This window comes from Acartia tonsa, chromosome 7 (assembly GCF_053477335.1).
Source record: "Acartia tonsa isolate MP-2025a chromosome 7, ASM5347733v1, whole genome shotgun sequence".
In the NCBI taxonomy this organism is placed as follows: Eukaryota; Metazoa; Arthropoda; class Copepoda; order Calanoida; family Acartiidae; genus Acartia; species Acartia tonsa.
This window is the reverse complement of record NC_137266.1, coordinates 28,953,116-28,980,447: the sequence shown is the minus strand read 5'-3', so window position 1 is coordinate 28,980,447 and position 27,332 is coordinate 28,953,116. Positions and strand designations below refer to the sequence as shown.

Below are 27,332 nucleotides of genomic sequence, written 5' to 3'. Positions count from 1 at the left end.
TAAAGATTATTTAACTAGAAAATTGATTTTAAAGTATTTAAATATTAGTACATACAGTTTAAGATAGTTACCAAACCCTTTATTTGGTTATACAATTTGAAATGAAAGGTGGATAATCAACTTTATTATCTAAAGGGATAAGACAATGCCCGATTTTATGTACATACCTAATAATGATAAGCGCAATTGTCCCTTCTGTAAATTACAATTAGTGCTTGAAACTTTTTTTCAACTTAATGAACCAACCAATCAAAATTCAAAGAAAGTCTCCAAAGTTGTTAGGCTAACGATTAATAAATCATTATTATAAAACTTTGAGGACTAATGTAACAAATAGTCCAATATCCCTTCCCGCCCTGACTTGAAATCATAACAAAGAAATTCAAACTAATGCAAGAGACAAGCAAAATTCTAGTTCTATAATTCATGTTTTCATATCGTAATCTCACTACTATTAAACTTTGATTAACTTGCAACGATTCCTAGGAGGATCAGACACCTGTCCACGGCTACACTGTGCACTACAAGCCCGAGTTTGGGGACTGGGAGGAGCAGGAGATTGGTTTTGGCACTGAAGAGTTTAGCCTGCAGGCCCTATGGTGTGGACAAAGATATCAGCTCTATGTTGTGGCTTATAACAAGTAAGACAATTATCAAAATTCTTAGCTTAATTTGAATATTTATGCAGAACTTCTTTTTGTTTTAATTTGCTATTTTTGGGGGCAATTAAACTGTTAAAAGCTTTAGTGAAGTCAAAAATACATTAAATGAAATATCGAATAAAAGAAATGTAAAGCAAGCCTAGCATAAAAGTACAGCAGCTAAAGCTTTGAAACCCTCATTTTACGCTCCCAAAATATAAAAGCTTGGGCGTCCTTGAAATAAACATTGATTTAAGAAAAAGAATTTTGTTTAAAGTTACGGCGAAAGAAAATTTATTCCAAATTCTCAGGCTAAGAACGCTTTTTTTTCTTACATATTAATGCTGTTAAAATAACTAAACCCTTTAACTTTTCAGTATCGGCGTTGGCAAACCCTCTCCCGTCGTTAACACAAGAACAAAAGGTGTTGAGCCCACAGTACCTGACGCCAGAAGGTTCCTGGAAGTTTCAGCAGGATCTGTCACTCTTCATCTCAACGCTTGGCAGGAACGTAACCAATTTTACTAGCATATACATATATTAACGGTTGCCCCCCTAGCATATATGGAATCTGTATTCAATGGGGTAGATAGGGGGCAGAAATATTATAGTCTAAAACCATCCCAAGGATTAAAGTTTAAATTAGAATGGCCTAATACCATCCAGTGACCTATGTAATACTTCCCTAGAAAAATAGGATATATAAATTAAAGAGTTGCTCTTTAAAAATAATAATCAGAAACATTTATAAGTTATAATTTTCCTTTGTAGTCATTTTTTCATTTCTTTCTGCTTTGTTTTTAAGAAGTTCAAGAAGTATAAATTTTTTTCAAAATATTCTTTTAAATTAGCACTTAAAGGTATCTTCAAATAAACTTATCATGTTAAAAACAAATATAAATAATACTAAATAATAAAATACCTACTAAACTAGCATTACGTGAGATTTAGAAATTTAAAATTATTGAAAAAAATAATTTACAAGAATTTTTAAAGTTGTTTACTCTTTAAATACATTTCCTATTAAAGTTTTTTTTAATGAAATGAAATCAAAATAAAATATTTTTCTACGTAATTACATTGTTCTATTGTCTTTTTGTTTATAACATCTTTTCATTGGAATTATACATTTTATTAGTAGTTTTATGACATTATTTTAGTTATTTGAAGTGGATTAATTGTTAAAGAAATAGAGTTGTTATATTTGAAAACATTTCGTAATTCTATAAATCTAGCAACATCACAAACAAGGCAAAAACTTTAATGCAAAGAAATATTTAAAACTTGAAGAAAATTTGGATTAATTTTAAGATGTATTAAAGTTTAATTTTTTAAGCTTTAAAAGGGAATAAAGAATTATTTTGACGATCAAAATTTAGGTATAGATAAGTTTTTGTTTTTTAATTGGGCCTCTTCATGGTAACCTACATAACAATAAGAATTTCGAGGTATCTGCAATAATCAACACTCCTAAAGTATAAAGGCTTTATTAAGAAACTTATGTTTTTACAGAAATTATAATAATTGATAGTTTGGAATTATCTGGCATTTAAATTAAACTTGGTTACGCTCCCTATCAGGACGGAGGTTGTCCCATGATTTACTTCATGGTAGAGTACAAGCCCCGTGCCCACAAGGACTGGACTTTGGTCTCTAACAACGTGAAGCCTGGCGGTAATTTCGTCGTTCTGGATCTCAACCCTGCTACCTGGTATAATCTCAAGGTAAATAATGTTAAATTAGACAGGGATCTAAAGGGATAAGACAATGGCTAAGAAACTAATGTACATCCCCAATGATGATAAACAAAATTACCCCTTCTGTAGGTTGAAATTAGTGGTTGAAACGTTTGAACACTCAACTTACATAATTACCCAACCATTTCAAATTCACTAAGGTCCCCAAAGTTGCTAAGCTAACGAATAAGAAAACTTTATTATAGTACTTTAGGGACTAGTGTAATAAACAGCCTATTGTCCCCTCTCAACATAAGTGATCTTTTATATTAAAGAATTGCAATTATTTCTATAAAGTCAAAGTCCAAGGCACACTGTTGTTATTATTAAGGTTTTTATAATTTACACTTTCAATTGTAGGTTACTGCTCATAACAACGCTGGATTCTCTATTGCTGAATATGAATTTGCCACTCTGACTGCTACAGGAGGTATGTACATTTTACATCAATAGTTATAGAGAAGTAATGCTCCAATTAAGCATATTATGAAATACAGAAATACATAATAAAGTAAAATATATATAATTTACGATTAAGTTATTGAAATGTCAATTAATATTACGTCATTCAATTAGAGAAAAAAAATATGCAATTTTCTCGTAATTTATTACTAATACTACAATCATTTAATTGATATTTTGTAATAATATAATAATGGAATTAATATGGATTTATCAAATATATCAAACTAAATTTAAGTTCCTAAAATTTTTTCGTCAAATGATATTTTATTTGTAAGCTTTTATTTACAAAATAAAATAATAAATTCCATGAATACTCATTTTAACTAAAGTACTAGTTGTAAGCATGTATCATTCAAATGCTTTGTAAAATTAAAGTTTATTTTGAAAAGAATTGATTAAGGATTCTAGGTAACAAATCATTAATAATCTATAATATATAAAACACCTTCACCAAAACCGATTAATATCCACTGGATAAGAACCGGTTCTAGTTATTGTGTAAAACTAAATATAGTATTATAGACAATTTTCCACGAATATTAAAATAAATATCATACAAAAAATACCAGTTTTGGTAGAACACAAAATCATGAAATATTCAGATGAAATGACCAAATATTTTTAAAATTATTTTAGTCATTTCTTATTTTAATATCCGCGGAAAGCTGTCTTTTAACGATTCAAGCTCTGGTGGGAAAGTGCATTTTGTGACTTGTGGGGTCAAAGGTCACCTAAACCAGTAAAAACACACAAAAAATTGCCTCCATATTAACTTGCTAACTTTTAAAGATTATTTTTCAGTGGCAAGATGAGGTTGGAACTTTTTTGGGAGATTTTTTTACTTGACCTCACAGTTGCAAAATGCCATTTACTTTTTAAGAACATTTTTAAAGTAACATTAATATATTGTGTGTTTTTATGGGTTATGGATAAATTGTTTCTCTTTATGTACTGTACTGTTATTTGACGTGGCCAACTTATTAACTTATTAACTTCGTTAATGAAGTGAAACACGCCCCCCTCCCCCCTCTTACCTTTTGCCCCATCCCCTCCCCTCCTATTTGATGAACGAACTGACCAATAAACGAGTTCCATGTTAGCAAGCTTAATTAACCTACATCCATTTTATCATTTTTGGCCGCCCAATAAAATACAGTACAAAGCTTGAGACCATTTTTCCATAACCCTTTTCCTGGTTTAGGTAGCCTAGCCCCTGCCCGAGAATTGGGTGAAACCGGCGACAACATGAACTACGCCAAGGCGGACATAATGTACTTCCTCACCAACTTGAACCTTGTTGTTCCGGTTGTGGCCGCCGTGACCGTCATAATCATCGCCGCCATTGTTATTTGTGTCATTCGCAATCGCCAAAATAATCTTATCAAAGGTGAGCTATTTATTTTTTTAATTTTAACTGTTTTTAGGTACTATTGCACCGCCGTTTGGCAAAGGCGCCGGCGGTTCGGACTCCATGTCAAAAGCGGGTTTCCCCGGCGTGCCCGAGTGGTTGGACCTGAACATTATTGTGCCCGTTTGCGCCACAGTTGTTGTCATTTGTGTGGGTATTTTGGTGGTTTGTGTGGCCATGTCACGCAGAAAGCCACCCCCACTTATGAATCCAGGTTTGTTACCTTCTTCAACACTGATACCCTCTCCCCCCTTGGTTTTGAAATAAATTGAAAATAATGGGGTTTTGGTTGTTAATTTATGGCAGTTTTGGTTAGGTTATATTGGGAATTGGGTAGCCCCGTTGGGATAGGGCATCGCTTGAGATTGGAATTGTAAATAACATCCTTCCCTTATTTCCAATATGTTCAAAATAAGGAGAGGGTTATTAGTGTTTAATTGACCTTTTTGTGGGGAAAGCACCTGTGTTCTTATAATTGAAGCATATTAATTCACTTTTAGACCTTATAAGGAAAACAAAACGCAACGTCATTTTATATCACCAAACTTTATAACATTTATTTTTAGAAATTATACATTAGGTAGTAATAAGAAACTTTATTCTATTTTAAAGAATTTAATCAAATTTTAGAAATTTAATTTCACCATAAAATATTCAGAAAATGAAAATATTAGCATTTGTTGGAACACAACGGGTATAAATAGAACTACAATGACGTGAAAATGTATATTTTAAATTGAATAGATTTGCTACATTATATAATCATTGACATAAATAGAAATGTAGACGTTTTTCCATTACTTGAAATACTCACAATTATACACAACCAAAAAAGGTATTGACGTTAGTCCAAAGATTATTTCCTAGAAATGGCTTCTAACACTTTTTGACAATTCTTAAAAAAATAATGATTTCTCAAACGTTTGTATGTATTTATCAACCTTGGCTTTTCTTACCCCTTCTCTGTAGATTTAAATTATTGGTTGAAAAGTTTTGACACTGATCAATTGAACCCGTTAATCAGAAACAATCTAAATGACAAGGATATTATTATTCAGAGGAGTATGCTCAGTTCTACGGTGCCATGAACACCATGCGTGGCGGAGGAGTGGTCACAATGAGAAAGGATGGACTTCCCTACGAAGAGATGGGCTACGTGGCTCCCCCTACAAGGTACAGTTTTATTCATTTTTGTGAAATCTCTGTTCAAACATCTAATTTGTTTGATACACTAGTCTTATCTTAATAAAGTTTAAAAAAATCCATTTAGTCCAATCAATAAGAACAAGATAAGAATCAATGATAATTGATGACTCCGCGGGGCTACCCTGTTCTTAACATGACCTTAGCTAACCTTTCAAAAAGTAATATAAAAAAAAACTGACATAAAATAAGAAGGAAGTTTGTATATCTCCTACTGTATAAAGAAGTAAGCTTTTTTGTTTATTGCGAAGGATATCACTAATAGCCTAACCGAAAAAAAGTTTCTTTAAATGGAATTGGGTGGACTACTCCCCTCCCACTCCATCTTTAGTCCCTATAAAGTCTTCTAGGGGCGGAACCGCTAGTTTCTGTGTAAATACTAATGTCGTCTTTTTTATTTCAGAAAATTGCCTCCAGTTCCAGGTGCGACTTCCAACTACAACACTATTGATAGAATTAAACAACGTAAGGCACAGCTCACACCCCCACCCTGTAATTTCGACTCACAAGGGTTAAGAGTGCAAAGATTTTTACCTCTCACCTTAATGCTTAGGATTTAAATTAGCTTAATCTATTATCTAATTATTATTATTATATCTTTGCACTATAAACTCTAATTTCTAGATGTTTAATGTTTTCCTCTTTTAATTTTTTTTTCAAATCCTTTTATTTTTTGTTACTTTTAGTTTTGGTTTCTTTAGGTAAAAACGGTGGTCCCAATGGCGAAGTTTATGTCAAGCAGAATTATTCCACGTGGGACCCGCGAAAATCGGTCGGCGGTGCAAATAACGGCCAAGGCCCTATGTATGATGAAATCCCGTACGGTGACGGTCCCGGACCTCGTGGGCCTATCCCTGAGTTGCCCCAGCATTACGCACAAGTGCCAAAAGTGCCACAACGTCAAGGTTTTTACAATTTTATATTTCACAGCAACTGCGACACTGGTGTTTGGTGCTCTTTAATGCCGCGTTTTGTTGTTGCCCTTAAAAGTGCGCTAAAAAGACAGAAAACAGCTATTTCTAACTTTATACTAACCTAAGAAAAGGTTCTGCAGTATTTCCTTTTGTTTTCTGATTTTTTGGCGCCAAATTCTTGTAAAGCGCATGTTGCCGCGTTTTGTTAATAGTCTTGTGGGTTCTGTTCTTCCTGTATTCAACTAATTTCTTCTTCTTCTTTCCTATGATTGACATTTGGTGGAAGGTATTTATGATATTATTTAATGCTGGATAATACTGCTTTGTATGGTGAAGGGTTAAAAATCAAGGCTTTTGAATGCTTTAAACTTTTAGGATAATTCTTTCCTTTACAGGTTTGGTGCTTTTCTTGTGATTTTTCTTTTCAGGTTCCGGAATATATTATTCTTCAGTAAACTTGTGTAAATAGTATTTAGTTATAATAACAAAAGATAATAATGTTCAATTCTTAATTTTAGACCAAAAAAATGCTTTAGGTATTTATTTTGAACATTATTAACTTTTGATCTCGAATTTTTTAAAGTTAAATGATAGTAACTAAGTTTTATATTAAATTGTTTATACAATTAGAATTCCTTTGGCACCAACAGAACCTAATGTACATCCCCTGTGATGATACACAAAATTACCCCTTCTGTAGATTACACTTATTGGTTGAAACGTTTGAACACTCAACTTAATAAAACAACCAATCAAAGTTCACTCAAGTCCCCAAAGTTATTAAGTCAACGAATAAGAAAACGTTATAATAAATTTTGGGGTCTAATTTAATAAACAGCTTATTGTACCCTTTCTCTCTCTGGGATGCAATACTGTTAGTGAAATTCTTTGTTTGCCAATCAAAACTATCATTTAACTTAATTCTTATGTAGTTAGTTTTTTAGGAGGGGGTATTTACCCCCCCCAAACAATTTTGGGGGGGTAAATACCCCCCCAAAAATAAAAAATTTCTAATAAAAAAAATTTTGCGCGCTTCGCGCGCATTTCTAATACTGTATATTTAATAAAATTTAAATTACCCCCCCCAAAAATTTTACCCCTGCCAACAGATTTCAGGGGGGGTAATTACCCCCCCAAGCAAATTTTACCCCCGGGGTAAAAATTTTGGGGGGGGTAAAAAAAAATTTGCGGCGCGCTTCGCGCGCCATTTTACCCCCCCCCCTCCAAAAAAAAAACGAATTACCCCCCCCTTCAAAAATATTTACCCCCCCCCCAAAAAAAAAAAAAGCTTGGACGCCCCTGCGTAGCTTTATAATGACGTTAAACTAAAATATTGGTAAAATATCAATATCAATTTATTGTTTATTGGAATATTTTACCTTTTTTCGTAAGTAAGCATTATAAAGATGAATAGAATCTTATTTTATAATATTTAAGGACAGATATTTGGATATTTTAATCGTGAAAATTTTGATGGGGTAAGGGGGATATAACACCTAACTTGTTGGGACTTATGTTCTCAAGCTGCTAAAGATTAAAGAGTAGTAACACTCTAAACTTTTTAGGAAAGGGAGGTCCAATTTCTTTCTGGAAGCTATGTGATTTAAATCAATTAAAATTGCTAAAAATCGGTCCATAAAATAAATTATGTTCACATATGTTACAAGATTTTCACTCTTTTCAGCTATTTGGTTGATTTCTTGAATCTTTGGTGCTGGGAAAATTTAATTTAAACTGATGTTTTCTGATAATAGTTAATATGTAATTTAAAAATTTTAAGGGGACTATGCACGAACAAAAGCAAGTGATTTTACGTACATTCCAGCAGTAAACCTGATTATTTTTTTGGTTAATATACTAGGTTTATGTTAAATAGGGCTATGTCACTGCTGGTGGTGCTTAAAATCACTTGCTCTCGTTCGTGCATAGTCCCCTTGGGATGAAGTAATAGGTCAATATAAAATAAAACTTCCTAATGTTTATTTAAGAAAATAAACGAGTGGTTGGTTTATCTTCCATTTTCCTATTCCTTATATTAATGCAAATAAAAAACTATTGCACAGTCTTGTCAAGGTTTGGTGACAAATAAAATTATTTTATTTTGTCTCGTAATGAGGAAAAAGTAAAATTGCCATTTATATTTTACACACTGTAAAAAATCGTCCAAATAATACGGGATCTTAAGGGATAAGACAATGGACTACAGATTTACATACATCTCCAATAATGATTTAAAAATGTATAGTCTAGAACTAATAGTTTTAAACGAACCAATCAAAATCCACTAAGAATACCCAAAGTTTTGAGCAAACCAATAGGATAATATGCCCCTAAAACTTTGGGTGACAGTGTAATTTTCAGTCCATGTCCCCTCCTTATATGAAGATTTGTAATTTATAGATTTTATCATAAAAAATTTTAAAATCCTATTATACGGTTATTAATTTTTCAGTTTAGTTTGACAAAAATTACTTATAATGTCTTTTTTTTTAATTTAAAAAACTTGGTTTAAAATAATACGAGTTTAATGACCTGTACTCAGACATACTTTAAAAATCAATTTACTTTTTATAAAAAATCAATTGACGAAAATGGTATTTTTACTTTTTTTCAGACATTTTTTTATATGAATAGGGTCAAGTATTCAGATAAAAAAAGACGTATAGGTATTCATCTTGATTATTTTTTACCAATAATGTGGTCGGATTGTTTTTACACTCCTATTGGTCCAATCAAGAGATTGGTCATCTAGACTTTCTATAATTATTGTACATCAATTTAATCGATTAGATTCAATGAATGTTTAAATATTGGAATCAATGTTTTGAGAAAATATTCGTTCTGCTTTTTTATCAGAATACTTTTCCATGTTCCTAAAAAATCTAAATAATTTGGACTATTATTTAATCATTCTCTGTTTAGCTGGAGGTTCGATGCCCGGTCAAGATGAAGATATTTCTCCGTATGCTACTTTCCATCTGTTGGGCATGAGAGAGGAGGCCAAGAATGGTAAGATTTTATATTTGAACGGTCATTTGGCTTCTTTTGCACTTTTTGGCTTTGGAAAATGTAGATTTTTATATTACTAATTATTAATAGAGCACAAACTGCCCCCTTGCATAATTTTTTTTTTTACCACCTCTTTAATTTATTTGCTATTAGTATTTATAATTTACTCCATTTGGTCAACAATTGGGTCAAAAATAATATTTTTAAAAAATTTAAAACAGAAGGTAAGGTATTTTTTTCCTATAAATAACCACTGTATGGGGCCTCTGACCCTGTGGGACCTTGCGGTGTCCTAACTGAACACAATATAACATAACCTAACCTGTCCTAATCAACAACAAAAAAAAAATAAAGAACTCTTCCACCTGTGAAATCATAATTTTTTATACTTTCAGCAGGTATGGGTCACCAGACAATGCCAGCTGGTCACCACAACCCCAATAATCCTGTAACACCCCAGCATAACAGACAAACAGCTCAGACTATGAATGTAAGTATTACTTTAACATGATTCAGTAAAATAGTGAGTAATGTCCATTTCCAAAGAAGGAAAAAAAGAGCATTCTCAAATGAAAACAACTTTCCAGTATCGCTTTTTAATCGTACCTTACTGTTACAGGAATCATCATTCTTAAATTGACGATATTTTAATCCGCTTTCGAACTTTGTTCTAGAGAAATTATCGTTTTTTTCACAGAAATTGACCACAGAAACGTAAATAAAAATATTGAATACTTTTTAAAAATACTTAGCTTCAATACATTTTCTGAAAGAAACAATACCCAATAAACATACATTGTGTACACATTTATTATGTGACTTAATTTCTGTTCTTTTGACTTTAAAGTAGTGTTTGATATCTAAAATAAGAAAAATATCATTTTTCTTAAATTGGCCCTTTTTTTCTTCCAGACATTCATATTTGAAACAAGGCGCTTTTGTTTATAATATTTTGTTTTAGTTTTTCTTTAAAAGAAGAAAGGTAATGTGTAGTTTGTTATCAAATATAATAAGTTAGATGTATGTATTTAAGTTTGTTTAATAATAGATATTTCTCGCATCGTATTATAAACAGCTTTCCGCGGATATAGACTGTACAATTATAAGATTAAAACCATTTTTTAGCCCCGAGGTGCCGAAGGCCGAAGGCACCGGCTAAAAAAAATGGTTTAATTTTTTGATTGTACATTTTTATATTTGTAGAAAGCTGGATATATTACGATGCTAGACATAGTTTTTTTCGTATGGATGAGAACCGGTTCCTATCCACCGGATTCGAGTGAATACGAGAAAATCCATTAAATGGATTGTCCCATTGATTCACAATTTTCTGGAAATCTTGAAATTGGTTCTGGCCAAATTTCGAGGGATGTGCCTGTTCCCCTTATAATTATTGTCCCCCCTCCTATAACTTTTTAAAATATTTGGGAGGTGGGGGGTTACTTCTATCTCGGCAATGACCTCTAGTAATAGTATTTAATTAACACTGTATTTAAGCTTATTTTAAAATATACTTATGTAACGAATTATTAGCAATTTTTCTAATGTTTAAATATACCACTTAATCAGAACTAACATACTTAGAACTATTTGAACACAAAATAATTATATAAATTTTGGAATCACATTTCTGTAGAAATAGAAAAAAGGATTATAGAAAGATTAATTTAATTTTAGCCTAATATAATGACAAAGTATAAATTAAATTTGAAAAGATTTAATTTTTAATTCTACAACGTAGTAAATTAATTAAATTTTTTAATGCGAATTAGTATTTTTTAAGTGCGCAATTGCTTAAATTAATAAAAGATGCTAGTTCAGTAAGGGTTACTAAACTTTCAGGGTTAATGACTAATAGATTTTAATGAATGTTCTTTTTTCCATTATATTTCATTTTTAGCAAGGGTAGAATTCAATAGGCTAATCTTCTATCCTTATCATTCTGCCATTGTAAGCTTTAAAAAAATTGGGTTTTTACCTCAACCTAAACATATTTTGAAGCTTGTTATAGGTTAGGTTAAGTAAGTGTTAGGAAAGCACCATAGGGAAAGAGCTACACTGGTTTAGAGGTCTCCAGGAAAAATATTTTTGAAATATCTAAAAGAGGAGTGGTTATAATTGTATTAACAAATCTTTAGTATAGATGTATATACAGATAACAACCTGCTTCCCTTTTCCAAAGACCTTTTTCGTCTGCTATCAAATTATTTTCTGCTACTTGGCTGTGTTAATATTCTCGACACTATTGGTTGATTTTCAAAGACCCAACTAAGCGTCGGTACAAGGTCCTTTGGATGGGAACATACAGTTATTTAACCCCCTCCCCCTTAGTGTATTACTCTAATGTTGTATTTTCGTTTTTTCCTAAAAATGATATTTTAATCCTTTTATTAGGCAAGACGAAGTATGCCTGGTCATATGATGCCCCCTCAGAGCCAGGTGTACGATGCCCCCAACTGCGACTACGAGCCCCCCACCAACATCCAGCAGAACTTCGGCAACCCCTATGACTGTCCAGAAGGATTTTATAACGGTAGCATGATGTCTTCTGTGGGCTATAGCAAGGTATTATTTTTTTAGTAGCGCAACTACTTTATAACTTTGCTACGTTCATACGTCCGTTTGTCCTTTAGTATCTTATAAAATCCAATTGGTAGGGCTTAGCACCTGTAAGCATCGCTAACACAAAGCAGAGTGGCTGCTGAGCCTTGCCATGCCAATATTCTATCAAATCTTAAGATATTTCTTTATGCTGCTAAAGAAAAATATTTAATATTTAATTTTATTGAAATTGCTAAAATTAAAGATTAAAATAGTTTAAATACATGTTCTATGGCTTTATACTAAGGAAAATCTAAAAATATTAAATTTGTAATAATCTAACATCAATAGATTTATTATAAATGTGAAAATCATCAAAAATGTATTTATTTCATCAATTTAAAAGACCCGGATTTTTTTCTTTTGTATATTTTATCCTATACGTCATAATATTAATTATACAAGTACTTAGGTTTATAATTTCATTCAAGCTTTATTTATTGGGAAATTTTATTGTTATGATCCGTTCCCTCAAAGTACCCTTCGAGCACTGGAACCCTTCCCCCCTCCCTTATATTATAAATAAATTGAAATTGAGGGAAAGGACCCAGAACCTAACTTTACTTTACCTGAATTCACAGGAAAACTTAACCCCCCTTTGATTTTAATGTATTTCAAAATTGAAGGGAAAAAGTCCAGTAACGTTCAATCTTTTAATTTAAAACATTAGGGGTTTTTAAAGGTTCTAGCCCTTTGACCCAAGCCTTGGACGTTTATAATGAGGGGGGGGGGGGGGTTCTCTGTGCTAGACCTTTGTAAACGTCGATTGTTTGTTTTGGTTTGATAATAAAACATTGTTTTTATTAGTTCTACTCTTAAGTTTCATGGATGTATCAAAGAAATTCAAAGTCATTTTTGAAGGGCTTGCCTGCTTTTTTCTTTAATATTTGTATGGGATTTTTGATATAACAAAGGAAAAAAGAGGTTTTTCTATGACTAACCCTTAAGGGGTCTTTACATGAGGTGCCCTAACCCTTCGGGAATACTATGTACCCAGTCATGACATAATCCCCCTAATATTCAATTTACTCTATGCTTTTATCCATAGAGAGAGGACAATAAAAAGTATGAATTAAGATAGATTTATAACTGTTAAAAATGAATTACAAATTCACGAGATTTGCAAAAAAATGTTCAATTTTCTTCTAGTGTACTATTCCTGTATCTCTGGCTTTGTCAGGGAGGAATGGGATATTGGGCTGTTTACTACACTAGTCTTATTAACGTTTTCTTATTCGTTGGCTGAACAACCTTGTGAACTTTTATTGAATATTGATAGGTTGATTTATTTAGTTTCAACCACTAATTGTAATCCACAAAAGGGATAATTTTGTGTATCATCATTGGGGTTGTACATCAAGTTATCTGCCATTGTCTTATCCCTTTAGATCCCTGGTCTTTTTATTTTGTGTAAAGTGTAAACAAAAGTTTATTATTACCATGAAAATGATTATTTTTTTTTATTTGGGGAGTTTCTCATAAATTTTATAATATCCGCTTTTGTAAAATTCTATTGTCTCCAAAATTAAAAATAGTATTTTATAAAATTCGTCTTAAAGGGATAGTTCTATGAAGTGTATTTAAAGAGTTAAGGTACTTAGAGTAGTGAACTTTTATATGTCTTAGTAAAATATATTAGGCATTGGATAGATATGATTATATGTTAAAGAATTTTTAACATTGACCAGACCAAACTTTTTTTATTTGACAATATCGAAAAAAGTTAAAGAGATTTGCCACATAAATTACATGAGAATGGTCTATTTTTTTCCAAATATGTATAGCCAAAACACCAATTTTAGATAATCTTTTTTCACATATTTCACAAGAGTTATAAAAAAATTGAACAGGGGTTCCCCTTGGGACAAGTTACTTAAAAAACATAAAAAATAACGTCCGGTTCACTATAGGACAGGTTTTCTATAGATTCTTTTTAAAATAATAAAGAAAACCGTCCGGTTTACTTACAATATACACATTATCTCACGCGGAAATACCAACTAACCATACAACATATATATATATAAAAAGACCATTCTCATGTAATTTATGTTGCAAATCACTAACTCTTTTAGATGTTGTCAAATAAAAAAAGTTTGGTCAGGTCAATGATAAAATTCTTTATCACAATCATATCTATCAAATGCCTAATATATTCTACTAAGACATATAAAAAGATCACTACTCTAAGTACCATACTGAATATTTTATTGGTCATTTTTTGTTGTTATGTGTATTTTGTTGCATAAAAAGTTTAAAGTTCTATTAACTAGTAAATGCTATCTAAAGTTGTATTTATGACAAAAAAGTTTTTGCCATATATAACACGCAACGAAGTTGAAAATAAAAATGAAAAACTCATTTTTTAAGGAAAATCCCTGGTCAAATCTCTTAATTTTAATCAATAACTTTATATTATGCACTACTACGTTATTTAAAATAGAAAAAACTTACAGTTCACTATTTTTTTTTAATGCACTTCGTGAAACTATCCCTTTCATTGAAAAGGATACCATCATGATTTTGTTCAAATTGTGTTTAGTCCATTCTAATGTTATTTTTTGGACAAATTCATTCATTGCGAGAAAGGGGGTTTTAATCAACGTTTAAATCCGTTTTATTTACATTAGAAAACTTGGGGATTCTAAGTCGTCAGGGAAAAATAGTTTTTTTAATGACATGAAATGGTGCCCTTATATATTCGGAAGAGACACAATTTTAGAATCCGAAGAATTCTTATTTTAGTATGAGCTATCGTTGAATTGAAAAAATAACATAATTTAAAATACAACAGAATGTTTATCATATTTATTACAGATTTTCCAGTATTTCAGCTACGAAACCGATTAATATCCGCTGGATTAGAATCAACCATACTGAAAAATTATGTATCTTTTCATATTAAAGACAATTTTCTACTATTAATAAAATAAATCCCTGTTTTGTTAGCAAAGGCCTTTAGCTACTAGGGCCAACAAAACTAATTAGTTTTTTTTTATTTACTATCGGCGGAAAGCTGTCTATATTACTATGGTATAAATAACTATTTGTGCTTTCAGGTTGCTGATTACTCTGGAATCGGACAGATGAGCCAAAGCATGCAAGGTAATACTAGTTAATTGTAGCGCAGCCACGATTATACAAATTTTAGAAAGATTTTATTCCAACCATTAAGAATTTTATTATATTAATAAACATCTAATAATTCTTAATTAAAAGTAACAGGATGTCTGTCTGTTTCTGTGTTCCTATAATTTATAGCTTCCGTAAAAGATAGATATTATTTTGGAGAATTTTACCTTCCTCCCCCTTCGCCAAATCAAAAATATCTTTAATTCTTCGTTTGAAATTGATAGTGGAGGGTCGACATCGGCCTCAACCCCTTTCTTTCAATGCCCCTAGAGGCCTCTATAACAATAATTTGATGATCTAATATGTTTTAAATTTGTAGGACAATTCCCCCAGCCCCACGCGGAGTACAGCACTGACACAGTTATCTACAAGGGAGGACCACAGCCCCCAATGCCCCCCATGCAAACTCAGGTAAATATATTTTGCTTGTCGGAGAGGTAATCGGATCGAATCTTAACCCAAACAAGATTTTAAATTGAACATATTGCCAATTTGTTTGTCTGTTGCGTTACAGAAGGGGGAATACTTTCAGGAATATCCAGGGATAAGGCAATGGCCGATAAATTGATGTATATCTCCAATGTTAATACACAAAATCACCGCTTCTGTAGATTACAATCAATGATTGAAACGTTTGGATATTCAACTTATGAACCAACCAATCAAAAGTAACCAAATTTGTTTAGCCAACAAATTAGAAAATGTTACTATAAAACTTTGGGAACTAGGGTAATAAACAGCCCAATGTCCCCTTCCTCCCTGGTAACATATGGGGAATAAAAATAAATTAAAATTACCTAACCTTTATCATTTGTGTAGAACGGACCCCGCGGACCGCTGCCCATGAACGAGGAGGAGTTTCCGCCGCCACCGCCTGTCCGCAGTAATGATACGTCGCTGAATGACAGCTCTACTCTCAATGATTCAAACTCCACAACCCAGGTAATGTCTACTTGATCATTCTAATTTGCAGGGTTTTGACGTACAGAGGGGGGGGGGTCGCGCTCCTAATAACAATAAATGAAAAACTAACAAGAATATTTATTTTCAGAGCAATGTAACCAGCGAGTGCAGTGAGGCAGAATGCGATAGAGAACCCTTGATGGGAGGTAAGTTAATTGTTATTTATTTACCCAATGATAATAAAACAAAGTTACCACTTATAAAGAATAAAATAATTGGTTGAAATGTTTGGAATCTAAAAAGTACCCAAAGCCAACAAATAAAAGAGCAGGTTCATCAAACAATTGGTATCAGTATAATTTCCATTCTATTGTCTACTTCCTCTATGATTTTTACCCTCCTGATTAAGTTTAAGAGCAACCTTATACAGTAAGATATATAAGTTTTCCGGAATTTTAATGTTAGGGGGAGATTTGAAATCTGCATCAAATTTTAAGGATTTTTTATAAAATTCGTTTTTTGTATAATTCTTTATCTAAAAGCGGAAATGCATTTTAAGTTAATTAATTTTGACCAATAGGATAGGTGGATTTTAAACTACCTGCGCTCTAATTCGTTGAATGATGTACGCCATCCAATCAGAGCGCAGATTTTTTAAATCCACCAATCACAGATGCCAAAATTAATTAACTTAAATTGCATTTCCGCTTTTAGATAAAGAATTATAGAAAAAACGAATTTTATAAAAAAATCCTCAAAATTTGATGCAGATTTCAAATCTCCCCCTAACTTTAAAATTCCGGAAAACTTATATATCTTATTATACAGCTATGCAATGTTTTAGTAATTAATGTTTTTTCGGTCTTTGATAAAGGGATATAAAGGGATAAGACAATGGTCAATAATTTAATGGACATCCCCAATATTAATACACAAAAGTACCGCTTTTGTAGATTACAATAAGTGGAGTTTAAAATTTGCGTGAAAAATGTTTCACAAATCAATATTTCATTTTAATGAATTTAAATTCATACTGCTGTGCAGGTGCCGAGGGTGGCAAGGAGCTGACAACGGAAGAAATGCGGAAGCTGATTGAACGCAACGAGATCGTGCAAACCAATGGCATGAAGATCAAGCCTTTCAACACTGTTAATCTTTAAGATGACAGCGGTTACAAGCATTATTAGCCTACTCCATGACTACTTAGGCCCAAACCCTAAGAAACTATGGCTAATCAATCAATCAATTATTAGCTCACAGAGGAGCTTTTCTTCCTCCAAAAGGGATATAGTTTTTGGCGCTAATGATTAATGATTTCAGAGAAGCATTGCTACAGCGAAAGTTTTTCTGCTTTTTATTTTTATTATTATGGGCTGATAAATGGATTCTTAAGCTTATTTTATCTAAAAAGAATCTAGTTGGATGAAAAATGAATTTTCAGCCATTGTATCCCGTTTTTTTTATATGATAATATGTATGTTTATAGTCATCAAACCCAATTTATGTAATTTTAATAGTTAAAATATGGATAATAATCACTCTATACAAATAGAGTCGAATTTTTCACTGCTTTTAAACTTTAGCAAGCAATTGTACAGTTTACTAAATTTTCATTTTGTTATTCTAAAAGTTTTTCAAAATTTATAAATTGATCATGGAAATATCTTTGAGAAATCTCGTTCAAAATTCTTGCTCATAATAATTTTTCATTCTTTTCCCCCTGTTAAGGGCAATTTTTATTTTATTTTTGTGCCATATATTGACATCTGAGTTTTATAGTTTTATCTTTTTTTATATGATTATAATGGAATTTGATAATTTAGTGCTATTTATTGGCATTATTTCTGCCCTTTTTAATAATAAAAAATTGTTTCAAAATTAAATAATATTGTAAGTTAGTTAAATAATGTTTTAAGTTACTTTAAAAATTACCATATTTATAGTCTAAATTAAAAAGTTAAGTCTTACATTTTAAAATATACTCAATTTAATCATAAGACTTTACTTTTTTTAAGAGGTAAAGTAAAAAAAAGCATCATTTGATACGAAATTTTCTTTGTGATACTTGAGTTTAGGTATCATTTTATCACAAAGTACATTTAGTTGAAGATGAGGCCTTTTTTCAGCACCTCGTATGCAAAAAATGCTTAGATTTAAAATCAAACTTTTTTGTGATTTTTGGTCACTTTTTTCACTGCTCTTGTATTTATAATTCTGATAATAGTTCTCACTTTTGATATTGTAATAATATTAATCATGTTTTAATAGTTAATATTTCCCAGTTTGACATTTTAAACGTTGGAATAACTCGACAAATGCGCTTCATATAATGTGCGTGCACTTTTTATGCGCATTTGTATGTTATAGATGGGTTTAGAATTGGCAAATTGGTTAATAGAAACTATTCTTTTAATGTAAACCTAAATAGAAATAGAATTTATAGGGTGTCCTAAAAATTTCTTAAATGATGACATAAAATCAATAAAAAAAAGGTATTTTTAAGGCACCAAAATTAGCCAGTTTTGCTCCGATTTAACTTAATGTTCCTTTTTAATAAAATTCATAAATAAACACTTGATAGCATAAGCATAAAGAATATAAAATAATTTTTGCAAAATATTTGCAGAAAATATTTTATATTTCAACTTTTTTATACATTTTAGCATGTAAGTGAAATGATCAGTTTACCAAAGTCAAAATATTGTTAAAAACTTAAAATTTGTTTTTTGTCAACAAAATATGGTACTTTCATCGCATTGTATTATGAACAGCTTTCCGCGGATATAAAAATGTACAGTTATAAGATTAAAGACAGTTTTGTAAGCCCCGAGATGCCGAAAGCATGGGCTTAAAAACTGGTTTTTATATTATTATTGTACATTTTTATATTCGTAGAAAACGGGATATAATACGATACGATACATGACTTTTCAGTGTGGCTGAGGACCGGTTCTGATCCACTGGATATTAATCGGTTTCGGAGCTATATAAATATTATAAAATAATATCTTAAAATTTTAAGTATAGATATTTTTTGGAAAAATCCGGATAAAAAAGTAAGATTTGGTATTTGTCAAGATTGGCGGATTAATCTGTAAATTTGATAGATTTCAGTCCTTGGAATTCAAATTTTTTCATACTTTGTTGACGATTTACAATATTTTTGACTTAAATTGTATGATAAAGGCATTTTGTATGATGTAGTATAATGAACATATGAATTAGAATTAGGTTCCTGTTTATAAAACAGAAAAGCCAGAGTGTTTTTATATGTTTTAGCTCAAAGCTCTGAAGAAATGAAGTTGTATGCAAAGCTTGTAACGAATGGATTAATTTTTTTTTTATTATTTTGTTTGAAATTAGGTTTTTTAATAGACAGGGTAATTATTCTTAGGTTAAATTTTGTTTTATTAATAAAAATGTCGTTTTAATATACATTTTGTAATTTTGTGATTTATTTTAATATTTTAAATAATTAAAGGTTGTTTAATTCCCTTAAAATAATTTATGTGATTCTTTTACAACATTGTAAGCTTTAAAAAAGCATTATGTTTTTTTTTTAATTTAATGCTTTTTAGGCAATTTTTTTATGTTATTCATTCTGATTTGTGAATATTTTGTAAAGTGTTAACCATTTTGTATATACAATTTTTATTTTATTTTTTTTTATTTTACTTAATATGTAACAAATTTAATTTTTATCAGAAAAATTCTTCCTATTTTGACAACTTAAAAACGGTGAATATAATATTAATGTAAAAAATATATTAGGTGAAAATATTAAAATATTTTAAGGTTATTTAGATATCAAAATTTGCTGAAAAAAATAAGATTTAATTTCTTATGTTAAGGATTTGTTTACAAAAAAAACATAAGTAAAAAAATATTTTATTATTTTCACTTATTACATTGACTTTAATATAAAAGCACATTAAACCACTGAAGCAATTGTTGATAAAAGCAGGCTTTAGGCTATTTTAATGTGATTACAATTAAAAATTTTAGTTTTGTGTATAAATGTAATTGTGAACGTGAGCGTACCCTAGCAGCGACCCTTTTATTCGCTTCAATCTTGTTGCTTAAACATTTTAATGTGGTCCCCAAACTTTGTATAAAGTTAGCTGGGGACACGTTATTCTGTTCATTATTATTCCTATTATTAATTAATTATTATTATTATTGTATAGTGTAATTCAATGTGGAATAAAATTTTATAATTAAAAATTTTAAGATTTTATTTATTTCGGCTGAGGGTCATTTTGGCGTTTGAGGATGGCCCTTATCTGCAGTTAGGCTTTTTAAGTTTTTTTTTTTACAGGAATAGGTATAACCAACAAGGAAAATAAATCTAAAATAATATTTGGGGGGCAAATGGAGAGGTCGTCAATTTTACGATGTGTTGCCCCCCAACGACAGCTGAAAAATTCGTATAGGTTTCGTGATTTTTTTCCCGAATTAATTTCGTTATTGGTATAAGCTGCTTTTTTTAGGTTAATAATGTAATACTCATTTATTGTTAGTTTGACTTTCTCGAGGCATTTGATAGTCAGTTATTCTTGGTTATGTAAACAAAGAAACTTTATTGATACGAGCTAAAAATCTTAAAATTTACGTAGAAATGAGTTTTCATTTGACATTGATAATCAAATACATTTTGTTTATTATAAACTAGTTGCTTCGCCCCTAGCCTCCTTGGGAGGGCGAAGTAGTTTATAAAATAGACTAAAATACTAAATTTATAAAGCTTCCCATGAAAGTACAATCAGTTCTGACCAGCAATTTTCGATCTTTGCTTCAGACAAAAAAAACCTTACTACTTTATAGAATTACAGAATTAGCCGCTATGCCCCTATCATCTATGTGCTCTGTATTCAAATAGGCAGTCTTGCAACTAACAGTTTAAAACCAATCCAAGATTTAAATTTGAAAATAGAATAGCCTAAAACCATCACAGAACCTAAGTAAATCTGTCTTAAAATGAATAACCCAATCAGTTCAGTAGTTATTGAGATCTTAAGCTTCAGACAAAAAAAACTTACTACTCTATATAATAGGATTTATGTCCTTTATTGTTCTTTTTAAAAGATTTGATATTTAGAGTTTTAGCTGCTCTACTTTAGCACAACTGTGGTGCTTGTGTTTATTATTGCAGATTCAGAACTTTACTGACGTCAGTCTAATCCCACCACTTACGTCAGAGAGAAATAGTTTTTAAATATTATTTTCACTTTTTTAGTCAAAATATTATTCTTTGTTTGAGCAAAGTAGGATTGGGGGAATGGAAAAATTTGACTGTAAATTATAATTGTACCCAAAGTCTTATAAACGTTGGCTAAAAAACTTTGAGTACTTTGTTAAATTTTGATTGGTTACAGCTTTTTTTTAAACCAGTAGTGTAACAACTAATAATTTCTCTTGGGAGGGTGGTGGTACCCTCCCCCAAAATAGTTAAAAACCTTCCCGGGACATATGAGAATCTACCCTGTTAAGGAGAACCCGATTGGTTCAGCGGTTAGCGATATCCTTCGGTACACACAGACAAACATCCTGTTACTTTAGTATAAGGATTATATTTCCCCTGAATATTCTGTTTTCCCTTTTCCATATTCTTTATCCCAAAGGAAGAAACAGACGGACGGACGGACAGTCAATTTTCTACTTTGTATTACAGATAATTCATATTTCAGAAGAAAATGGTTAATGAAAAATTTATTGGTTTTGAAAACTGACCTTTGAAAATTGTGTTTGTACAGTGCAATATAAACAGGGAGGGAGGGGACATTGGAAAGTTTATTACACTAGTCCCAAAAGTCTGAAATTAATGTTTTCTTATTTTTAGCTTATCAACCTTGGGGCCTTGATTGAAATTTGATTGGTTGGTACATTTAGTGTCTAAACGTTTCAACCACTATTTGTAATCTATAGATAGAGTAATTTTTGTATTAACTTTGGGGATGTACATCAATTTATCGGCCATTGTCTTATCCCTTTAGATCTCTGAATATAAAGCAGATTTGCGTTAAGGTAGGATCTAGGTTGTTTCTTGTATATTAATAGCACATCTAAATTAATAGTAGATCAGGAAGATATTTTACTGTAATTTCAACTTCTTTAAATAACATCCAACCTCAAAGATACTGGATCGACAACATAGAGTATAAGTAACGGTACTTTTCTTACGTGATTTAACAAAAACATATGCGAAGCACTGGAAACATATTATGTTTACTTTTCTGAACGTGTTATTGACATACGAAATAAAAAAATGAGGTTCATAGCATTATATGCATGTCGTTTCTACAGAGATGGGTTTTTAAAAGATGCCGCGTTTTTTCTCGACATTTTTTACGCTATGAATAACAAGCGCGGCATTCGCGAAATCTAAACAGAGTAAACAACTATTTATTTAATTATTTCGCTTATTTCGCAAATTATCTTAATCCATTTTTGCTGCATATTAATTAATATATCTTTTTAGAGCTATATTAGATATACTCTATATATACTCTGTTTAGATTTCGCGAATACCGCGCTTGTTATTCATAGCGTAAAAAATGTCGAGAAAAAACGCGGCATCTTTTAAGAACCCATCTCCGGAGAAATTTATAAAGAAGTACGTAAATCTCACATAGTAGCGCAATACCATACCCATATCTTTTTGGATTAACGGACAGACGGACGAGGGTTATTTTTTTAGGGAAACGAAAAATAACATCCAGGCTTTTGTTTGGGTCTGAATTTAAAAAAAAAAACATCAAACGTACAACCTTATGTTCAGGGCGGAAAGAAAAGGGGTGAACGAAGCGCGGCGCAATTTATTAACCTCAAAAACATTTTTCACCGTTGGCATTGTGGTAAATAGCATTTTAAGGGGGAATACTTTCATTACCCCCCTCCCCCTTCCTATGACGTTCTTGGTAAAAAATGAACAGAAGTGTAAGAGACTCAAGAAAAACTTTTTAAATTAAAAGCCAAGCTTTTCTAAAATTTGGGTCAGTCCGAACGTCTGTACGTAACGGATAGCTCTTTTCGTTAATTTAGGCATGTTAGAATTGTCCTATCGATTTCAAACTTTGCATGATGATTCTTATAGAGGTAAGGTACAAGTTAGAAAGCAAAGCAACTCTATAATCGTTACCAGAAATTCCGTACGTATATTTTAAACATGTTGCTTTTTAACTTTTTAACAATAAATATTTAAGTGATAAAATATCCGATTGGTCTGATTTTTTGAATATGGATTCCCAAGAAAACAAAGTACAATGTTATCAGAGAAGCATATCTATAATCAAGTCCTAGAAATGTAAGTATGTCTATAAAAATTATCCTGTATTTACGTAGTTTTTCAACAATATTACTTAAAAATTTGATTCGAAATTATAATTTATAATTCTGATTATTCAGTTCTGACACTCTACAATTGTTAATGTTTCTTTTGTCTTACCGTTTAAGACCTTCGCTTTTATCTTATGGATGTTGTCATCTTTATTTTTGATAGTAATTACCCAACTTTCCCCTACGATTTTGGTCTTGTTGGATGGATGATTATAAGTAATATGCAAAATAAAGTTGAAAATTGCACGACAGACTGAAAAACTTCTACAGATTATGCAGAATTTTAGAATTGATGGGATATATAAGTGGATATATTGACAGGGGAAAATTTGTCGTCAATTTAGGTTGCCAATATGGACCTCATTTATTGGTCTTTTATCCAATAGGAGGGGAGGGGTACAGAGGATGGATAGGGTGCATTATTATTTTAGCCAGCTGCGAGCATCAGAGTTGCAACAAACAAGTAATAACATATCGATTATTCTCAGCTAAAAAAAAAAAATATTATTCTTTATAAATTATTTATTGAATATTAATATTGTGATTAGATATTAACATTAATTCTATATAAATATTAAATAAGCTATCACAGTCAAATAATTTAATCAAAAAGAGAATAATTTTTCACTATTTGTATTATACAAATTAGACAATTTTTAGCACACTGCAAAAAAATATCTTTCTTCTAAAACTTTTTTTGTTCTTAATGATTTTCTAAACAACCCGACGCCTTAAATTTTAGTTTTACAATGAAAACATGAAAACTGTTTAAACCTAAAAAGCTTCACTAAGAACTATACGGTTAAGAAAATAGCAAACCACAAAAAAAACATCCTACTACTTTTAAATGAGGTTAAGGATTATATTGAACTTAAAAATAAAGAAGTATAAAAAATAATCAAAAGCTGGAATTATTTTTTTCATTGTACCAGTGTTATTACTATTTACTATTTGTGTCATTATTTCATTATTAGTTTCATTAGTTTCATTATTAAATAAAGATGAAAAAATCACTAAGATTCATTTTTAGCCATAAAATTCTTTAGATTCTATCATGATAACTTTTTGTCTAGTAAAAATTATAGGCACTAAGTGAAGCTCTTTTTAATACCTTTAAAAAAATGACGTCAAGCAATACAAATGGCCAATGATAGGCCAATGCACAGACTAAATTATCAGTATACGTTTTAATTGACCAATGGTTTTCCAATATGACGTCATTTTTTGTTTGGGACTATAAAAAGCTTCGCGCTAAGCATATTTAGAAAAAATTAATTGTCCCATTTCTATTTTATGAATTCTTTAATGTCAAAAACTTGCAAAAGTATGAAAAACAAATATTTTACATTAAATAAAATTATTACATTTTAATATGACATAAGTAGGATGATTCTATTTCTAAGTATATAATAAGCCTTAATTTATTTATATAATTCTAAACTTTACTTTTCTTATTTTTAACATTTAAATATCTAAATAATACTAAATTTAGTTTCATGTTAAGATTATTATCACAGCATTTTTATAAAGAACTTTCTATGTATATAATACAGTTTACATATATATACTAACATAAATCATTTTAAAAATTATACCACAATGAAGTACAAATGAAGCTCTTTATAGTGCCTTTAAAAAAGGGGATATTTTGAAAAAAAATTTGGCCAAAGTTTCCTAAATGACGTCATTTATAATCCATTACTCTAATATGATGTGATCATGTTTCAGGATTTTTCGGCCAAAAGTTTTTCAATTTAATCCCTTTTTTATAGGCCCTATAAAGAGCTCCAATAGATACTTTTATTCATTTCGCGTTAATTGTTTTGCTAAAGTCAAGCTAACTATAATTATCATATAAACATGTATAATAAATATTTTTGACTCATGGAAAGAAAACAAAGTATCGGGTTTCTTCGTATTTTCACTGTAGCTTTTGATAGGTTGGGTTAGATTAGTTAAATGTTAATAATTGCCCCGCAGGGTTAAAGTCCCTCTCAGGGGCTAGAAATAAGAGAAAACCTACTGTGAAGATACCACGAAACCTGATATTTTTTTTCATTCAATGATCCAATATTTTTTCTACTATGGGAGGGGTAATTAATGTGCTATTACTATTTATAATCAAGGTATAATAGATTTTTTAAAGCATTATATAAGCCTAAAACCTAAGTAAAGCGTTCTATAATAGCTATTTATCGCATCGTATTATATAGACAGCTTTCCATATTAATCCGCACTCCCTTGATTTACTTCACTAAATAATACTAGGTATAGCTATATCTAACTATTTTCTTCATAATAAATAAATGAGATCTCTTTCACAGAATAAGTTTTCACGAGTATTTTACATTTTTTACTTTTACTATTATCATATTATAGATTATTAAAATTATTAATAACGTTCACATAATTGTTAATTTATGTTTTAAAAATGCAATTTTTCAAATATTAGAGTATAAAATAATTAAGCTTTAGATTAACTAGGCACCTCAAATTGTTTTTAGAATAAATTTTAAAGAAAAAATGCATTATAAATGACCAATTCGGGTCTAAAAAATGTTCGAAATCCGAAAATTTTCACGGATATTTTTCTAATTACGAATTGGTGACTGCCCTCTTGCGGGGGAATCTGAAAGCTTACAACTCGCCGCCATTACCCGCGGCAATCCTTCAATGGCGGTTGTATCACTTAATGCGACTATCGGCTCAGAACCGCCGTTGTAGCACGAGTCGCTAAAGTATGAGTTTGACGAACTGGCGGCGGGCAAAATGACCGATTGTAACTGTTTGTTGTAAAAGCTACCGTGGTAGCTGTGCGCGGACAACGCACGTTCATGATGCGACTGCGGCAAATCTTCGTCTATAATATCTACAGATCTGTTGGATGCAGTGGCTTCTGCGGAATAGGCGGAAGTCGTTGACGGCGGTTCGTCTTCCGCAATAGGCTGAAAGATAAATTCAGAACCACAACCGCTGCCTACTTGACAATTACCACCGACCACCAGACCGTATGGCTTTGAGAATGAACCGCGGCGTTCGCCGTACAAATGATGGCCGCCGCGCGGCTTTTGCACACCCTGCTGACGTTTGGCCAGCAGCCGTTGCTGGTGTAGGTGTTGTTGGAGCACTTTGGCGGCTGCACCGCTGCTATTTGGGCAGCCCGAACCGCCGGGGAAATAGTTTTCTGGGAGGCTTATTCGTTTGTGGGCCACTTGCCTTCCTTGAGATCTGAAATAAACAAAAATATTAAGTGAATAGCTTAAAAGGCATTTGAGGGGGGGTACCATCTCCCTTCCCAGGACTTATGAAAAGCTTCACTGAAAAAGAGGACTCTGTTCGTAAAGCAGTTAACGAGATTTTAAGCTACAAATAGACATCATTTTACTTTTATATAAGGATTTGATTATATAATTTTTTGTTCAACTTGCATTGAAAATTTAAAAGAGAATTAAATTGAAATAAAATTTTCACAATGTAGTATGTATGTACATATTTTTCTTAGAATTAAATAATTAGATTTCCAGAATTAAAACTCAATAAAAGTGAAAAATTCGTAGTTAAATATAATGCGTATTTGTAAAAATAATAATTTTAAAATAAAAATTTGTAAAATAAATTTTTTTGGGGTGGAAATGTTCTTAATATTTTGTGTTACTTTTATCATTAAGTCGAATTAAATATCACAATATTGTTACCATGGAAAGATAACGAAGTAGCGGGTTTCGTCGTATTTAATAGTAGCGTTTCTCCTATTTCTAGCACCTGCAATGGGAACTAACCCTGCGGAGCCAATTTTCTAACCCTACGGTGCAATCATTAACATTTACCTAGGTTAAAACTTAAAATTACCTATCAAAAGCTACTGTTAAAATACGAAGAAACCCACTACTTCGTTTTCTTTCCAAGATCCCAAAATTGTAATTGTCCAAGAAAATTGAATTTAGGATTAATTAATTCTACATATTAACCATCCTTCCATTATTTA

The 27,332-nt window shown here is 31.0% G+C and overlaps 2 protein-coding genes across 3 annotated transcripts in view; one reads left to right on the top strand and one right to left on the bottom strand.

The window, feature by feature from the left end:
* Dscam1 (Down syndrome cell adhesion molecule 1) overlaps window positions 1-20,236 on the top strand; it is a 134,756-nt gene extending 114,520 nt beyond the window's left edge. The window contains exons 34-50 of the mRNA XM_080168100.1: window positions 487-641; window positions 1,019-1,150; window positions 2,224-2,365; window positions 2,738-2,807; window positions 4,267-4,464; window positions 5,309-5,423; window positions 5,857-5,876; window positions 6,155-6,358; window positions 9,290-9,376; window positions 9,772-9,866; window positions 11,771-11,941; window positions 15,037-15,082; window positions 15,429-15,520; window positions 15,929-16,051; window positions 16,161-16,218; window positions 17,057-17,200; window positions 17,267-20,236. Coding sequence (XP_080024226.1) covers window positions 487-641; window positions 1,019-1,150; window positions 2,224-2,365; window positions 2,738-2,807; window positions 4,267-4,464; window positions 5,309-5,423; window positions 5,857-5,876; window positions 6,155-6,358; window positions 9,290-9,376; window positions 9,772-9,866; window positions 11,771-11,941; window positions 15,037-15,082; window positions 15,429-15,520; window positions 15,929-16,051; window positions 16,161-16,218; window positions 17,057-17,172 — 1,824 coding nt within the window. The 3' untranslated portion in view covers window positions 17,173-17,200; window positions 17,267-20,236. The remainder of the gene's footprint in view (window positions 1-486; window positions 642-1,018; window positions 1,151-2,223; window positions 2,366-2,737; window positions 2,808-4,266; window positions 4,465-5,308; window positions 5,424-5,856; window positions 5,877-6,154; window positions 6,359-9,289; window positions 9,377-9,771; window positions 9,867-11,770; window positions 11,942-15,036; window positions 15,083-15,428; window positions 15,521-15,928; window positions 16,052-16,160; window positions 16,219-17,056; window positions 17,201-17,266) is intronic.
* A 3,618-nt stretch (window positions 20,237-23,854) lies between these two features.
* LOC145325209 (uncharacterized) overlaps window positions 23,855-27,332 on the bottom strand; it is a 42,190-nt gene continuing 38,712 nt past the window's right edge. For both annotated transcript variants that reach the window (XM_080168097.1, XM_080168098.1), the window contains one exon: window positions 23,855-26,575. In XM_080168097.1, the coding sequence (XP_080024223.1) occupies window positions 25,939-26,575 (637 nt within the window). In that variant the 3' untranslated portion in view covers window positions 23,855-25,938. The remainder of the gene's footprint in view (window positions 26,576-27,332) is intronic.